Consider the following 19755-nt stretch of genomic DNA (forward strand, 5'->3'; position numbering starts at 1 on the left):
TCTGCTGTTAGACCCACATGATGAATTCTTAATTTCAGATTTGAGCTTTTATTTCTTTTTTTTCCCAAACAGCTTTACTGAGGTATAATTTACAAACTGTAGAATTCACCCATTTTAGATGAACAAAATTAAATGATTTTTAGTAAATTTATAAAGTTGAGTAGCCATTAGCACAATTTTTTTTCCCTCTTTCCTCTTTAAGAAAATATTTTGGAAAACATTTAAATTGAACTTTAATTCAAATACAAGGGAAATCGACATCACTAACTTTGCTAATCAACCTGTGTATACACTGATTATCCAAAAGTTTTAAGCAGGCAGAATTGCCCCCGTTGTAATTTTTTTTTAATTGAGATATAATTTATATATCATAAAGTTTACCCTTTTAAAGTATACAATTCAGTGGGTTTTAGTGTATTCACAAAGTTGTGCAATCATCACTATTGGCTAATTCCAGAACATTTTCATCACTCCAAAAAGAAACCTGTACTCACTAGCAGTCACTCCCCATTCTCTCCTCCTCCAGCTCTTGGCAACCACTAATCTACTGTCTGTCGCTATAGATTTGTCTATGCTGGGCATTTCATATAAGTGGAACCATAAAATATGTAGCCTTTTGTGTCTGGCTTCACTAAGCATAATGTTTTCAAGGTTCATGTTGTAGCTTGTATCAGTACTTTTTTAATGGCCATGATATGGGTATGTTTATCCAGTCACTGGTTGATGGACATTTAGGTAGGTTGTTTCCATTTGGGGCTACTGTGAAGAATGATGCCATGAACATCTGTGTACAATGATGTAGTTTTCAACTCTCCTGGTTATAAACCTAGGAGTGGAATTGCTGGATCATAGGGTAGCTCTATCCTTAACTTTTTGAGGAACTGCCGCACTGTTTTCCAAAGTGGCTGCACAATTTTACTTTCCCGCTAGCAATGTATGAGAGTTCTAATTTCTCCACATCACTGCACTTATAATTATCTGTCTTCTTAATTATAGCCATCCTAGAGGGTGTTTTTTGTGGTTTTTGATTTACACTTCCCCAATGACTAATAATGTTAAGCTTCTATGTATTTATTGGTCATCTGTAGATCTTATTTGGAGACATGTATATTTAAATCCTCCCTCATTTTTTAATTGGGTTGTCTTTCTATTATTGAGTTGTAAGAATTCTTTATATGTTCTGGATACTAGACCCTTATCTACAATCCATGTTTAAAACAGACCACTCACGTCCATTTGTGGTCAATTCCGTCTCCCACCCCTAGTGACTGGCAACCACTAAGCTGCAGCTGCTTTCGGTGTGTTTCAGGTAAGCCCTCCCTCTAATGAAATTCTGTCTCCCAAGTATTGTGTCATCGTGGGAGATTTCACTATGCCTCTTGGAGGCCCTGGGCTTAGCTTCTAGCATGGCATGTAGAGCTCTGGAATTCAGCAAATGTCCTGTGAGCAAACCAGTCACATATTTAAGATGTCTCCGGTTTCCAGTATGCCCTATCACCAAGAGCCTTATGATTTTCTTTTACCCAGTAAGGCCCTCTCCATGGGCCAAACCCCATCCTCACTTCAGGGCCCAGAATCAGGAAATGCCCCCAAAGGAAAGAATGGCCAGACCATCAGTTCACCTCAGAAAGGCTTTCTCCTCTGAAATCCAATCGATTTAGTCCTTATTGCTTCCAGTTTTCTGATGTTTAAGAATAGTATTATAGTGTTTTAAACCAGTTTTTTCTGGTAGTTGCAGCAGGAGTGCTGTGTTTGTGTGACTTACTATATCCTACCCAGCAATTACTATAAGCTTTTAAGACTTTATATCTTGTCAAGTAAGTTTCCTTTCTTTCCCTCCCCCCTCCAGATATATGTTGGCTATTTGGGGGCCACACTTCTTCCATATGAATGTTTTAAATCCATTTATCTGTGTTCCCAAAAAGTCCTCTTGGGATTTTGGTGGGAAAATATATTGCATTTATAAATTACTTAAGACAGAATTGAAATTCTTATACTTTTACATTCTCCATCCATGAACATGGTACATCTGTCCACTGCGCAGGTTTCTATTAGGTCCTTTGATAATATTTTGTACTTTTCTCCATAAAGGAATTGCACATTCTTTATTAGACTTGATCCTAAGTATATTAGATTATCTTTTAAAACACTTCTAATTTTTTAGAATAGGTAATATATTTATGGTACAAATTTCTAAAAGCTCAAAAAAATATACACTGACAATTTCCCATCCATTTTTCTCAGTCACCCAGTTTTCTTCCAGAAGAAACCAATGTTACTAGTTTATTTATTTATTTTTAAATAAATTAATTGATTTATTTATTGGCTGTGTTTGGCCTTCCTTGCTGCGCACGGGCTTTCTCTAGTTGCAGCGAGCAGGGGCTACTCTTCGTTGTGGTGCATGGGCTTCTCATTGCCGGTGGATTCTCTTGTTGCAGAGCATGGGGTCTAGCCATGCAGGCTTCAGTAGTTGTGGCTCACGGGCTCCAGAGCACAGGCTCAGTAGCCGTGGCGCACGGGCCCAGCTGCTCCGCACATGTGAGATCTCCCCGGACCAGGGCTTGAACCCGTGTCCCCTGCATTGGCGGGCAGGTTCCTAACTACTGCGCCACCAGGGAAGCCCTAGTTTATTTTTAATGTAGTTAATATTAGTATATAGAAATTACATTGATTTTTGTTCCTAAATCTTTTATCTAGTAAGCATCTGAATTTTATTTATTTTATTTTTTTTTTTTTGGCTGCACTGGGTCTTCGTTGCTGCATGCGGGCTTTCTCTAGCTGCGGCAAGCAAGGGCTACTCTTCGTTGCGGTGCGCGGGCTTCTCATTGCAGTGGCTTCTCTTGTTGCAGAGCATGGGCTCTAGGCACACGGGCCTCAGTAGTTGCAGCACACAGGCCCTAGAGCACACGGGCTTCAGTAGTTGTGGCACGCGGGCTCAGTAGTTGTGGCTTGTGGGCTCTAGAGCACAGGCTCAGTAGTCGTGGCGCACGGGCTTAGCTGCTCTGCGGCATGTGGGATCTTCCCGGATCAGGGATCGAACCCATGTCCCCTGCATTGGCAGGCGGATTCTTAACCACTGTGCCACTAGGGAAGCCCCTGAATTTTATTATTTCTAATAGTAGGTTATTTTGAATTTTTTATATATGCATCATCTGCAAAGAAGTCATTTGGTCTATTCTTTTCCATTCCTTATTCTTTTTACTGATTTTACTGCATTGGTGTAGGATGCCTCTAATAAAGCAGCTATGGAAAATAGCTGAAGAATAGCTGTGACGGAAGGCAATCCTGTTTTATTTCTGACTTTAATGAGAGGGCTTCTGTTTCATATTTATGTATGAAATTTGCTGTAGGTTCTTGGCAGATGTCTTTATTGGGTTAAAAAAAGTTAATCTCTGGTCCTATTTCGCTAAGAATGGGTAGCATGAAAGTTTTTATAAATTATTTTATGCACCTATTGAGATGAGCATATGCTTTTCCTCCTTTAATCTACTAAATGTGCTGAATCGCCACTCATGAAAAAAAAGTAGTCTCAAATAAAACACTTTTACCCCAAATTGTTATTTATTTTCATGAGGGGGTAAAAAAGAACCTTTTATGATAGTGAAAATATATTTTATTTTTTAATACAATAGCTGCCAGCAATATACTGGTTCCAGAGACAGAAAAGAAAATACAAGCATTCTATAAGCTTTCATTTTCCTTTTCAACTAATTTAAAGAAAATACTCCAATTCTGTTCAACATTATGATTTGGGGGATTTGAAATTTTTTTCCATGATAAAAATATAATTTTGACAGCCCCAGCCTTAGTAATTTGTAAAGGATGGAATAAAAAAAAAACCATATATTATAACAATAATGAATGCTTCCCTCTCTTTGAATCAAATACTGATTATAACCAGTGTAAGAAATTGGTTAATCAATAAACTTGATGAAATGTGTATCAAAATGTTCATGAAAAAATACATTTCTATTTCTTCTCATTTTTACCATGTAGATATTTTCTAAATGAATATTTTAAATGCACAGAAACAAAAGCTATCTACATGCAACTCTGGAGAGGCTCAAAACAACAGAAGTAAATATGCCTAAATTCTAAAGTCAATCAACTGAGTGTAAGAATAAATGTCAGAAACCTCTTCATTGTATACAGATTGCTCAAGGATTTAAAGATAGTTGTATTAAAAAATAATAATAATAAAGGTAGTTGTATAAACCAAAGTTACCAAGAAATAAAATCTTACATGAATTTTATCACTAAAGTCAACAATCCTAGTAAAAGAAAATAACAGAAATGTATAGAAAATCTGCATCTACATTTTTTAAAAAAGGAAGTTACATCAACTGAAACAGCAGACAGCTTTCCAAATGTTGAACACAAAAATTTCTCAGAATCCCTTGGAAATTAGTAAGATCTTCCATTCAGAGTCTAATCTTGTTTAAATGGAACAAAAGGGGTTTAAATGAAGGGGGAAATGAGTCAGTAGTTGTAGAAATAATAACAGATGATTTCTACTGTGTCAACCCATATACTACATGAACTGCCATGAAAACTTTCATGTCCCCAATCTCCCAAGACATGAAGCTATGATCTTTCCACAAATGTAAGATGGGGTAAAAAGCATATTCTAGGATCATCTTTCTTAGTAGCTTTCGTTCATTTGCCAATCTCAACCTCATCTAATTTCCCTGATAAAGTAATAAGATTTGTCTTTCAACAGAAAAATAATTCTGCCTTCATCAAAATTATAACAGATAGACCTTGCCTTCCTTGGACATCCAGAGAGACAGCCAAGTACAATCAGGGGATAAATTTTTTAAAAGGAGAAGAAGAAGAGAATAAATATCCAAAGTGGAAAACACTTCACAACCGAGTTTCAGAATGTGTTTTTTCATCCGTGTTGAGGACTGTAGCTCTTTCCTCATTAGCCTTCTACTCTGTACCACTTAGTCCACTGTTCACTTGAAATAGACACCCCCACTTCTCTTGAATCTTTTCCATGCTTTAAGCTATGAGGCAAGATTCAATATCACCTGATGCCAAGTTACCACTATCGTAAAAGTAAGTGAAAAGTGAAGATGGCTGTCTGTGTATTGGTGCAGAGGTGACATATTCACCCACGGAAGCTACTGCTATAGAATTTCTCAATATATAACCTGATAATGCTTCTTCCTGGAACAAAATAAATCATCATCCAACATTTTATTACAAAAAGGTGGGTACCCAAACTTTTGATCAGCAATAAGGAGTTCTAAGAAAGGTAAAGCAAAGAAATCTCCCTGAGCCAAATGGACACAATATGGAGTTTTTCTTATCTTTCTATACCAAGCTAGTCACTGATAGGTTTAAAAAATGCAGAATGCTTATTAAAAAATCAAGCTGCTTCCATAAAGCCAGTGCTTACTAAACGTTAGCATATCATAGGGAAGAAAGCACTGCCATTTTAAAGCAATATACTTAAAATTTCCAAAAGCAGCCTATGAGAAATAGCATTTCTTAAACAGGTTAGGTATAAAAATTACCAAAACATTATTATAGTCACAATCACAATCTTTGGAGTAGTACATAGAAAGTCTTTTTTTTTTTTTAATGAATAAATACATAGCAAACTTTTGTTTTATTTTCACCAAGTTCATCCTCCCTTGTTACAACACAATTCCTGGTTTAGGACTTCAATTTAAGAAACAAACAAACATGAAGACTGCTACTCCTCAATGTGGCTGTAGGAAAATTTAATTGAAGGAAGTGCAATGATTGAGATTAGGCAAAACTGCAGTCAATGTGTAGTCACCATCACAACTATAGTTTAGTCCAAAAGAAGTGAACCATCCTCTACCCAAAGTCTAACAGTAAATGGGGGTGGAGTGGTAATCTATGTGTTTTATCTTGTTTTTAATATAGGATGGATAATGCATTCTTTAGATTATCCACATTAAATGTGCTTTAGAAACAAAATTCCACTTGATATTTTGACAAACCCACACTACATTCCTTAGGTTAGTTTTTACATTACTAACCATTGTACTGCTACAGCTAAATCAACTAAATATCAGTGTACGTAGTGTTGCTCAAACGATCTACAAACAGCAAGGCCGATGCCTACCTAGAAAAAGGAGCATTTTTAAAATAAAGGAAGAAAGTAATAATGTTCCAAATGAATGGCACTGGGCAAAATACATATAACCAGTAACATATTTAGACAGAGAGTATCATGTGCCCATTGGTTTCTCTTATATGCATAAAAGGCTTGAAGAAGATCTTGCAAATATTGTTCCTCCCTCTAGACTTTGAGCTTCTACGTAGTGTCAGATGTTATGATTGATATGAAGGATAAATGCGTTTAGGCAAAAGCAAAAATCCACATACAAAGTAACACAGCAAAATCTGTAGTGACTTTCTGGAGAAGGCTCCCTTCCCGGGTGGTAACATCCTTTAGTACACATCCAGGATAGACTAAATTGAAACAGAGTATTTTGATACAGTAGCAATCCTTTCATATACTCTTACTAAATATTATAAAATTCCAAAAATACATAAATACTCCTTGTACCGTGCATTATGCACCAGTTTGGGCCTGATGAGGTTGTGGTTACTATTTTAACAGTTAAACAGTGCACCTCAAAAGTTCTGCCATCTATACGCAGTGAATGGAGACAGTGGTGAGGGCTCTAGAGAGATGGCAAACTGCCTTTAAAGTGAAAAGTTTTTATGGAGTGTCTCCAAATTAGGAGGATACGGGGTAGGGGAGGTAGGCAGGGTAAAAGAATTTTCAAATAATACTGCTTAGGAGTATATATTTAAAGATAGCTACTATACCTTGTCTATCCTCTATCCTAATCTGGAATAACTGCATGTTTGTGCAAAATAAAGTTTCTATTTTATAGGAAGAGGAGCAGTCTGTTAGGAAAAGCATGTTCTTAGGGGAAGATGTGAAGACATCTCTCTCGTAAGTGTTATTTTATTTGGTAAGTCTTTTGGCTACATCACTATATGCTATTTCAACCTCCTTATCACTGGGGCAGGTATTGGTGAACTCATCCCTACTATATGCGTTAGTTAAGTATCTCCAGATGCCGGTCATTCCTTTCGGAATATCAAAGTTGCGATACTTTTTGGCCACCACCTGAAATACAAAGAGATCAAAAATTAACATTTATATGCCATGTCTTATAAACCAGACATATATCTGATTTCAGGGCAAATTAATTCTGTGAATCTCTGAAAACTGCTTCTACCTGAAGTCTGTCACCTTCATTCTAACTAGACTTTTAAATAAGGGCTGCACGCTACACCAGAGATTCAGAAGTGTGATGGTCATCGCAGATGCCTGCCTTGGCCATCCAGAGAAACAGCCAAGTATAATCACTGGATAAATACTTGAAACACACACACACTAGATCTCTGTTTTTCTTGATCTTGATCTTTACTGCACAACCATCCTATACAGCATAGTGCTTCACACAATAAATGCTCAATAAATATTTTCTGCCTTGAAAAGAAAAAGCCAGGTGATCAGAGAACAAAGTTTGATGCTATAAGTCAGTGTAGCCACCACTTCAAAGCTACCTGTTACATCTTTGAATTTTTATGCAGTCACAGAAAAAAAAAATCCTATTTCTCATATGCCTTGATTTTAAGACATAATTTTCCATTTAATCACCCCTAGGGTGTTTCAACTATTGCCCGAACAACATTAAGTTACACTATTTGGGGGGTGCTAAATAGTGCGTGTCAGAAGATCAGCCAAGTTTTACACAGAGGAAGTGCTGCCTTAGTAAACAGATACTAGGTGTAATAGTGCCCCACATCCTGCAGGCCTACCTTGACAATGTGCAGTTTGGGCAGCAGGTTGCAATCAGCTAGTGTCATTTCATTGCCATCCAGAAATTTACGTGTGGAAAACTTAATGTCCTCCATACTATTCTCATCAATTTCATCGGGGAGGGGAGAATTCAGATATTCATCCAGTTTCTGCAGTGTTTTCAAGAGACCCCTCTCCAATGCTGAAAGAAAAATGGAAATACTCTAAGAAGAAAAACCACCCAAGCCCCAAGTAGAAGCATTACTCCTTCAGTCAATAACTATTTGTCAAATGTTTCTCTGACACAGGAGGACAAAACAGACAAGGTTCCTGCTCTCATGGAGCTTATTTACTTGGGGGAGAAAGATAAGACACACAAATTTATAGATAAAATTATAGATAAATATTTTAAAAAGCATGATAATTTCAGATAGTGGTATCTATAAAAATTTGTTAATAACTAAATGCCCCATATACAAGCACATCATGGCCCAATACAGTTGATATTTAAACTGGGGGAAAAAATGGGTGAGAAAAGGCAAACCTATTATTTCAAATCTAGGAAAGAAAATCTTGCCAAGACAGATTCTTGCCCTCAATTTTAAGTCCTGCTTCCGTAAAAATATTTGGATTTATATCCATGAACTGTGTTAAGAAACTCCAATCCAAGCACTCCAAGCAGAGAAGCCTGAAGTTTTTGCACTGCCTTAATATACGTAAGAAGCCAAAAATAGCACTATCTTATAATAACATGAAAAATAGAGGTCAGATTAGAAAGTTCAATTTACAATCTGAATTGGAGGCCTCATTAGCAAAATAGATCAAGATACTATATGTTATAATTCAGAGAGAAGCAGGATGCAGCCACCCTGTATATCTAGAAAGTCAAGGTTAGTGACCCTTAGCAAAGAGGGGATGGGAACATCATTAGAAAGGAATATGAAACTAACGTTAAAAAGACAGATCCTCCCTTATCCCTTTTTGTCTTTTATCCTCTCAACCCACCTTCACCTCCCACTCCCAGAATAGACGAGTTCACACTGATGAGTACAGTACTTGGCCATAAAAGAAAGTTAAAATCATGAGGTGACACTCCATATTAGTTATAACTTTGAATAAAGTTGGATCCATCACAGAAAAAGGCAAAGTTTTACATGCTGTATACTAGATATTTCACCAGCAACATAAATGTCCTAACCTTATACCTCTTCTTCCAAACTGCTCCCACTGACTCATCCCTTGATCACTTCTAAGTAGTCCAGACAACAGTTGGTAGTCTTAGCTAGGTAGGGGCTGTAGGCATTACAAGGATTTTATAAGTACTTAGGAGATAAAAACCTACCGAGCTTGGAAACCAAACTGAATATGGAAAAAGGAGGATAGAAGTATTCAACAAAATACAAATGGAGGCCCTACTACATGCCAAGTTTTGTACCAAGCATCGTTAAATTCACTACTGAATAAAACATAAAAGGTTCCTACTCTCAGTTTATATTTTGGGGAATGAAAGTAGTATAGAGAAGCTCATCAACAAAAGATTCCCAGGGTGAACACTGGTACCATTGCTGAGACATGTACCTTCCTAGAGGAGAAGCAGATTCAGGAAATGTGGAGATGAGTTCAGTAGATGCTGACTTTGAGATGTCTGTAAGACACCTGAGCAGCGATGTCCACAGACAGTTGAGTTCTAGTCTGGAACAGACTAGGCTGGGGCAATATATTTGTACGTCCTGAAAGCACAAATGAACGCTGAAGCCATGGAAATGAAGGAGAAGCAGAGGGCCTAGGACAGAACCCTAAGGAACATCACTGACGGTGTTGTGTGAGGCAGATAATACATTTTTGTCATTATTCGGCATTTCATGATATGATTATAGAATAAATACGTATCCATTCTACTGTTAATGACATTTGTGTTGTTTACAGTTGGGGCTTCTTGTGCAAATCTCTTGGTGTGCATCTATTCATATTCCTATCAAAAATGGAGTTGTGGATGAGATATCTCATACCTGTTAGAATGGTCGTAATCAAAAAGACAAGAAATAACAAGTGTTGGTGAGGATGTGGAGAAAAGGGAACCCTTAGGCACTGTTGATGAGAGTGTAAATTGGTACAGCCACTGTGGAGAACAGTATGGAGGTTCCTCAAAAAATTAAAAACAGCACTACCATGTAATCCAGCAATATCAATTCTGGATATTTATCCAATATGGAAACAACCTAAGTGCCCACTGACAAATGAATGGATAAAGAAAATGTGTACACACACACACACACATATCACATGCATACAATGGAATATTATTAAGCTACAAAAAAGAATGAAATCTTACCATTTGCAACAACACAGATGAAACTTGAGGGCATTATGCTAAGTCAAGTCAGTCAAACAGAGAAAGACAAATACCATATGATCTCACTTATATGTAGACTCGTAAAAGACAGACAAACAAACAAGCTCATAGATATAGAGAACAGATTTGTGGTTGCCACAGGCAGGGGGTGGGCAAAATGGATGGAGTGACAATGATGTAATGTATAGCATGGCGACTACAGTTAATAATACTGTACTGCATATTTGAAAGTTGCTAAGAGTTGTAAATCTTAAAAGTTCTCATCACAAGAAAAAAAATTTGTATCTACATGTGGTGATTGATGTTAACTAGATTTATTGTGGTCATCATTTCACATAGTATACAAATATCAAACCATGTAGTACATCTGAAACTAATAAATGCCAATGATACCTCAATAAAATTTTTTTTCCATTTTTTTAAATGGAGATGTAGGTTATAGGGTATGTGTGTGTTCAGGTTTAGTAGAAACTGTGATCAGTTTTCCAAGTTCAGCACAGCAAGCAGCAGTGTATGGATGTTCCAGCTACTTCACATCTTCAACAACATTTGGTATTGTTGGTCTCTTTAACTTTAACCATTCTTGGGTATGACAAATTCGGTTTAACGTATTTTCATATTTATTGACTCTTTGGATATCCTCTTTTTGTAAAGTGCTGTTTGCTCATTTTTCCTTTGGACTGTCTGTTGTACTGACTTGCAGTCTTTTTATATATGCAGATGCAAATCCTTTGTGGTTATATGTATTATGCATACCTTCCCCCTTTTCACTTGCTTAATGGTGACTTTTGATGAACGTAAGTTACTAAACCTAATGTAGTCCAATTTATTTTTTTTCTTTTATGATCAGTACTTTGTGTTCAGCTTAAGAAACCTTACCTACTCCCAAATTATGAAGCTATTCCCCATTATCTTCTAGGAGATATATTATTTACCATTCATATTTATATCTACAATCCACTTAGAACTGACTGTGTATGGTGTGAGACAGGGATATTTTCTTGACTCTATATTCTGTTCCACTGTTCTATGTGCCTACCCTTCTGTTAATATCACACTGTTTTAACTATTGTACCTTTATAACAAGTCTTGATATCAGGTAGTGGAAGTTTTCAAACACATCTTTCTTCAAGATCATCTTGGCTATTCTTGGCTCCTTACATTTCCCTAATAAACTGTACAATTAGCATGCTAATTTACACACACACATGCACATGCTGTTGGACTCTGGAATAATCTATAGATTCAACACAACCCCAACTTGAAAACTGGCATCTTTATAATTTTGAGTCTCCCAATCTATGAATATCATTTATTTCTTCTAAATTTTTCTTTTTATTTTATGAAAGAAATTTCAATTTCTTTTGTTTTCTATGTAGAGGCCTTGCCCATTTTTGCTAAATTTATTCCTAAATATTTGACATTTTTTATTGTATAAATATTTTTATCACATTTCTTATTGTTTCTTGCTAACATGCACAAATACAATTGATTTTTATAATAGCTTCATATGCAACCACCCTGCTAATTCACTTTTTTTATTCTTATGGTTCATCAGTAGATTATTTTAGATTTTCTACATGTACAATTATATTAAGAATAATGACAAATTTATCCCTTCTTTTATAAGTCTCATAGCTTTCATTACTTTTTCTTGTCTATTATACTGGCCAAGACCTCCAGTACAATGCTAAATAGAAGTGCTGACAGTAAGCATCCTTCTTCAGTTCTCAATTTCAAGAGGAAATCTTTCACTACTCCCCTATTACGATGCTTGCTGTAACTTTTCTGTAGATTCTGTCAGATTAAGGAAATTTCTTGCTGTATCTTTTTCGCAAATTTTTAAAAAATAAACATCTTAATCATAAGCATTAAATTTTATCAAGCACTTTTTCCGCATCAATTGAAATGACCACATAATTTTTCTTTTATTCTATTATTCTGATAATTCGAATAGATTTTTGAATGTCCAAACAATCTTCCATTCTTGAATTAAACTCAACTTGGTTATGCGCATTATCTTTTCTCATATTGCTGGATTTGGCATATTTTGTTTTAGACTTTTACATCTATGTTTCAGAGAGACTGGCCTGAAAGTTACTTTCTTTTGATGTTTTTGTGTGGTTTGACCTCAAAAAGCAAGTTGGAAAGTATTTCCTCTTTTCTGTTTCCTGGAAGAGTATATGCAAGACTGATGTTACATCTTTCCCAAATGCTTAGAAGAGTGAAGCCATCTTTGTGAAATGGTTTTTAATTATAGATAAAAGCTGATTCACATCTTGAATCCGTTCTTGCAACAATTTTCTTACACTGTACTTTCTGTAAATTTATGCAATAGTGTTTTCAAATTTATAAGCATAGGGCTTCCCTGGTGGCACAGTGGTTAAGAATCCGCCTGCCAATGCAGGGGACATGGGTTCGATCCCTGGTCCGGGAAGATCCCACATGCCACGGAGCAACTAAGTCTGTGCGCCACAACTACTGAGCCTGGGCTCTAGAGCCCGCAAGCCACAGCTACTGTGCCCACATGCCTAAAGCCCGTGCTCTGCAACAAGAGAAGCCACCTCAATGAGAAGTCCACACACTGCAATGAAGAGTGACCCCCGCTCACCGCAACTAAAGCAAGCCCAGGCGCAGCAACAAAGACCCAACGCAGCCAAATATAAAAATACATTAAATTAATTTTTTAAAAAAATTTATAAACATTGTCATAATATCCTCCAAAAGTCATTTAAATGCAAGATCTGTAGTAATCCCCTTTTATTCCTAATATTGGTTATTGCTGCCTTCTCTCACTTTTCTTAATTTTTCTTGTCAAGGATTTATCAATTTTCTTATTAGACTTTTCGAAGAACTAACTTTTAGCTTTCCAAATCCTGTCACATTTGTTTTCTTTTCATAAAATTCTACTTTTAGTATCTCATTCCTTCTACCTTCTTGATTTGCTGATCTAACTAAACCCCTGAGGTGGATACTTTAAGGTTGCCAATTTTTAGCTCTTCTTTTTGCCATTCATTCATTCATTCATTTGGCTGCACCAGGTCTTTGTTGCAGCAGGCAGGATCTTTAGTTGCAGCACACGGAATCTTTCAGCTGTGGCATGCAGGATCTAGTTCCCTGACCAGGAGTCGAACCCAGGGCCCCTGCATTGGGAGCACGGAGTCTTAACCACTGGACCACCAGGGAAGTCCCTTCTTTTTTCTAATATATGCATTTAGAGCTATACATTTCCCTCTAAACACAGCTTTAGTGGTAGCATATAAATTTAGACATGCTATATTTTCATCATGTTATTCTTCAACCTATGGGTTATTGAGAAATGCACTGCTTAATTTTCAAACATGTAGAAATTTTCCAGCTGTACTTTTGTTACTGATATCTAGCTTTTCTTTGTGGTCAGGGAAAATATTCTATATGATTTCAATTTCCATTTTTTGGAAAATTTTTCAGATTTGCTTTATGGCTCAGCTTTACAGTCAATTTTGTGTTCCATGTGCATTTGAAAAACAAGGGTATATTCTGCAGTTGTGGGGCACAATGAGATTAAATTTATATATCAATGAGATTAATTTTTTTACTGTATTATTCAATTCTTCTGTATTCTCACTGAATTTTTCTTTTTGGCAGATTCTAAGTTACTAAGGGAGTAAGTTAAAATCTCCCACCGAGATTGTGGATTAGTTTATTTCTCTTTTAGCTCTGTCAATCTGGTTTATATATTTTGAGGGTAGTTATTTGGTTACACAAATTTAGAATTATTTTATTTTCCTGGTAGGTTCATCTTTTTAAATCAGTCTGAAACATGTTTCACTATCTCTTGCAATGATTCTTTCCTCAAAGTCTACTTTGTGCAATGTCAGCATAGTTTTGCCAACTTTCTTTTGGTTAGTATTTACACCATTTTACATTCAACTTTCCTGGGTCGGTCAGCCTATCTGTCTGTCTATTTATCTATTGGTGTGTATTTCAAATGTAGGAGGGAGGGAGGGAGGGAGGGAGGGAGAAAGAATTCCTTCTTGTACATAAGCAACACATTTTTAATGCAGTTAGGAAACTCTGTTTTCTACTTGGAGTATTTGAGTCATTTACATTTAACGTAATGACTACAAACTTTGGTTTAGAACTGCCATCATACGTTTGTTTTCTATTTGCCCTCCTATTCTGTGTTCTCTTCTTCTTTCTTGCCTTCTTTTGGATTAAGGTTTTTTTAAATTATTATTCATTTCCCCCTCTACTTGTGTATCATACATTTTTTTTCATATAATTTTTGAATTTTATTTATTTTTTTATACAGCAAGTTCTTATTAGTCATCACTTTATACACATTAGTGTATACATGTCAATTCCAATCGCCCAGTTCATCACACCACTATCCCCACACCCCCGCAGCTTTCACCCCTTGGTGTCCATACATTTGTTCTCTACATCTGTGTCTCAATTTCTGCTCTGCAAACCGGTTCATCTGTACCATTTTTCTAGGTTCCACATATATGCCTTAATATACAATATCTGTTTTCTCTTTCTGACTTATTCACTGTATGACAGTCTCTAGATCCAACCACATCTCAACAAATGACCCAATTTCGTTCCTTTTTATGGCTAAGTAATATTCCGTTTTATGTATGTACCACATCTTCTTTATCCATTCATCTGTCGAAGGGCATTTAGGTTGCTTCCATGACCTGACTATTGTAAATAGTGCTGCAATGAACATTGGGGTGCATGTGTCTTTTTGAATTATGGTTTTCTCTGGGTATATGCCCAATAGTGGGATTGCTGGATCATAGTATCACACGTTCTTTTGCTAGACTTTGTTTCCTTGACTTACTAAAGCTTAATTATAACTTTTACCACTTCCAGGATAATGCAAGGACCTTAGAACACTCTAACTGTATTTAATTTCCCTCCTGTCTCACATGCTACTATTGTTTTGTGTATTAATTTGACTTTTTTTTTCTTTGGACTGCATTGGGTCTTCATTGCTGTGCACAGACTTTCTCTAGTTGCGGTGAGCGGGGGCTACTCTTCGTTGTGGTGCTCAGGCTTCTCATTGTGGTGGTTTCTCTTGTTGCGGAGCACGGGCTCTAGGCACGCGGGCTTCAGCAGTTGCAGCACATGGGCCCTACACGGGCTCAGTACTTGAGGCTTGTGGGCTCTAGAGTGCAGGCTCAGTAGTTGTGGCGCATGGGCTTAGTTGCTCTGTGGCATGTGATATCTTCCCAGACCAGGGATTGAACCCGTGTCCCCTGCACTGGCAGGTAGATTCTTAACCACTGTGCCACCAGGGAAGTCCCTGGACATATATTTTAAATCCCAGAAGACACTACTGTTCTATACAGACAGTATTCATTTATATTTTATATTTATACTCTTTGCTTTCCCTTCCTTCCTGCACCTCTGGGTGTTCATCTGAAATCATTTTCCTTCTGCCTGAAAAACTACTTTTAGTATTTTGTTTAGTGTGAGTCTGCTGAGATGAATGTTCAGTTTTTGTTTATTTGAAAATGTCTATTTTGCTTTTACCATTTAAAATTCATAAATAAAAAACTAATATATTAATCATTACATTCTTATAGTAATTTTCAGTTGAAAAACTTGGTGAACATATGTTAAGAGAACTGATTCTCAGAGCAGCCATGGGACATAGGATGGGTAGATATTATCCTATCTTATAGATACTGAAATAAAGAAGAGACTTTGCCTTTTCTCAAAATCAAAGAAAGGAGATCTGACATCTTGGAATTTGACTTGTTACGACTACCTGAAATTATAAATTGAACTGTGAATTTTAGAGGCTCACAGAAGAGGCAGTAAGAGAAAGCTGACTGGTCAACAAGTATACGGATCCAGGGCTGTAAATATAAATGTCACATCTTGAGGCAAAAATAAAATATTTGGATGTGTTTGCTTTCGCTTTTGGAGGGCATTTCATGGCTTACAGAATTCTAATTCGTTTTCCTTTAACTCTTTGAAGATCTCATAACACTGTCTTCTGGATTCACTGTTTCTGTTAAGAATCAGTGCTCAGTCTTATTGCTTTTACCTTGAAGAGCTCTCTTTCTCTCTGCCACTCTTAAGATTCTGCCTCTGGTGCTCAGCAATCTATGATGTATACAGGTATAGTTTTATTTGTCCTGCTTGGGTTTTGTAATGCTTGACTCCATGGCTTGTTATCTCTCATCAGTTTGGAAAATTCTTGGCAATTATCTAGCTATAGCTTCAATTCCACTTTCTCCTCTTATTCTGGGATTCCAGTTATACACACGTCAAACTTTTTTTATTGTGCCCCACATGTCTTGCACTCTTTTCTGTGGTTTGTTTTTTTTTGCCGGATTTGTCTTTTTATCTCTCTGTGCTTCCATTAGCTATTTCCTTCTGACCTATCTTCATGTTCACTAATACTTTCTCACCATTGTCTACTCTGTTAAATTCATCTATTGAGTTCATAATTTCAGATATTGTATTTTTAAATTCTAGAACTTCCATTTGATTCTTTTTTATAATGTCCAGTCCTTTGCTGTAATTTTCACCTTGTTCTTTTACTTTTGAATATATATAAGTTATTTTAAAGTATCTGATAACTGAATACCTTGTAGTTTTTAAAATGGTTTCATAAAATGTATTAGTTGTATTCAGTCCTTGATATGGGTACTTTCTATTACTATTAGATTTTTAAAGCTGGTAAATTTTTAAACTCAGGGCTGGTTTATATTAAAATGATAGTCTACTAAGTCATGAACTTCTTTCTTCATATTCTTGTTAAAATTAATGCATCGTTCTTGCTCCCCAACCGTACTATATGTTCTTTGAAGGTAAAGTCTGTGTCTTGTGCTTCTTCTTCTGCTTATCCCTTAAATTCATGGCACTTTACCTCAGTATATGGTGGACACTTGGTCAATGTCTGGAGCAGACTGAGAAAGGCCAATAGTTAAGTATAAGAGTTTTGAGTTTCATAAATGTATGAAGTTCAAAAGGCAATTAGGTGAAAATGTAGAATAGACACTTTTCAAGTCAGATGATTGAAGATATTTATACTTGACTTTTATATCTTCGTGGGAAGCTGAGAATAAGGTAGGTACTACATATTGCTATAGAGCACGTAGCCATTTAAAAAATGTAAAAAAGAACTGGTAGTATTTTTTACCTAGGTAAATATCAAACAAATTGGAATGTGTTATGTCAAGTGATAGACAACAAGATTAAGATCAAAGAACTACCTGTTTTATTAATAGAAAGTCGCTCTAGCCATAGCCAGGATCAAGCTAGTTTATTTCTTAGAGAAAATAGTTAAGAAACAGGCAAATAGGACCCAGTAAAATAAAGTTGACGAGTTAGGGGAGCTTAACTGCAACTGGGGAAGTGACAGGGAATCAAGCCATTTAAAGATAAAAGATCAAAAATACAAAGGCAATAAATATAACCTTTTATTAATTACATACAAGCTGTTAATAATGCATGCAGTCAGCTGAAATGTAAAGTTTATAAATTAACAAGAAAATGCAATGTGAGAAACAGCTACGTTAGTAAGGAGTCCAGGGCATGATGGAAAATTTTCACGGTTGCACTTAAAAAGAAAAAAAGGAGACAGCAGAATCTCAGGACTGTAAAAGAACAAACTTTTAAAGATTCAATATGCTTCCCGTCAAAAGCAGTGAATACAAAATAAACACAAATTAGATATAAGGACTTGTTCTTTGATCAGATTACAATGAACAGGATCATGACCTATAAGGAAGACAATACTGAATTCAAACACTGAAATAATGTCTCAAATGGCACTTGAGTGGTATAACAAGTGCAAGCAAGTTTATGATCTCTGATCTACTGTAAATTAATCCTTTTCCTGAATTAATTCTCAAAAGTATCCAATAGAGAAATAAAATATCCTAAATTTCCAAGGTTTATAACATACAACGCTTATGATCCTAGCTGTAAGGCATGGACTAAAATTCAGAAGCTAGCAAAACATTACAATTACTGCTCTATAATTTTGGACGTAGCAAAGTACCTGCAATGAAGTTGAACTGCTGTACTCGACCAGAGTGTTAGTGATTTTTCATAGTTAAGAATGTCAGGAAAAAAAAAAAGAATGTCAGAGTAAAGGGTATATTAATGAAAACAAAGAATGCTGAATTAGTTTGATACAATTTTTATGTATCAAACTAAGGAATGGACAACAAAACAAAGAAAAACGAGGTAACAAAGTCTTAAAGACAAACCATCACAAAGGAATGTGAAACTGGTTAAAATAAAGAAAATGTCAAGATTAACCACTAGAAGGCAGTAGCAGTCCATCAAAAAGTAGCTCTTTTTTTTTTTAGCTCCCTTTTTTTTTTTTTACATCTTTATTGGAGTATAATTGCTTTACAATGGTGTCTTCGTTTCTGCTTTATAACAAAGTGAATCAGTTATACATATACCTATGTTCCCATATCTCTTCCCTCTTGCTAGCTCCTTGTCTTTTGTAATTAAAAAGTAGCACTATTATTCTCTAATATCCCTACTGTAGTAATGCCGTATCTCTAAGGAGGTATTTCAAAAGTTCTCAAAAAAATTACCAAGTACCCCAGAGGCCATACAATCAGTTTTTATATTAACTGTGAAAATCAAAATATTAACACATACTCTCTCTCTCATACACAGACACACACAAACACACCAGGGTCAGAAGTGTGGGGAAATGAATACTTTCACATTAGTGGGAATAAAAACTATTATAGTCTTTGGAGAACAAAACCTTTTGACCTATTTGAAATCTAGCACAAGGACACTGGCAGCACAGTTTGTCATAATAAAAAACTTGAGGCAATCTAAATGTCTATCAGTAAGGAAATAGTTAACTAAAAATCCATATTATGGAATATTAAGCAGCATTTCTAAAAAATGAGGTAGATCTACATTTTGATATTAAAGTATTTCTACCATATAGTACATGATAAAGATAACTGAAGAATGTGTATATATATATATATATATATATATATATATACATAAATACACATTTAAGTACAATGTGTGCATAGAAAAAAAGAAGGATAATACTAACTGCTGGGGAAGAGTTTATATGATATGACTAAGAAGGGGCACTGAAATTTTATTAATTTCTGTACTATTTTAACTTCTTCAAAAAGCATGCATTATTCTACTACTTGTATAATTTGAATGAGTAAAAGCACAAGGCAAAAAGCATTCAATGTAACAAGACAGTTACTGTTGTAGAAAAACAATATAATTTACAGTGAAGAAAAAAATTATGAGCACTTACATGGACAAAACTGTATTTTAAAGCTACTGCTAGTTTTAATAAAAGGGTAATCTTACACAAGCGATTTTTAAATGCCAGGTAACACATCAGTGGAAAACAGGGAGAGGTAATAAGTATTTAAACATGATTAAATACCCAACGCAGTTTCATTGCTACAATGATGAACAACCATCCTCTGATTCCACACACTTTTCCGGAGAGAGACAGAAAGAGAGAGATGGATGGAGAGAGGGAGGCAAGTAGGGAGGGAGAATAAATCTTGAATAAAAAGGAACCGATCAGAATCTAAAGATTCCTTGCCTCCATTTAAAAGTGGGAATTGGGACATTATGAAAT

The 19755-nt window shown here is 35.8% G+C and overlaps 1 protein-coding gene across 1 annotated transcript in view; it reads right to left on the minus strand.

The window, feature by feature from the left end:
- Positions 1 to 3590: 3590 nt before the first annotated feature.
- CLIC4 (chloride intracellular channel 4) overlaps positions 3591 to 19755 on the minus strand; it is an 83805-nt gene continuing 67640 nt past the window's right edge. The window contains exons 5-6 of the mRNA XM_082833703.1: positions 7822 to 8003; positions 3591 to 7123 (exon numbers count right to left, since the gene is read on the minus strand). Coding sequence (XP_082689829.1) covers positions 6959 to 7123; positions 7822 to 8003 — 347 coding nt within the window. The 3' untranslated portion in view covers positions 3591 to 6958. The remainder of the gene's footprint in view (positions 7124 to 7821; positions 8004 to 19755) is intronic.

The sequence above is a fragment of the Leucopleurus acutus genome (genome assembly GCF_964270905.1).
Source record: "Leucopleurus acutus genome assembly, chromosome: 2".
Lineage (NCBI taxonomy): Eukaryota > Metazoa > Chordata > Mammalia > Artiodactyla > Delphinidae > Leucopleurus > Leucopleurus acutus.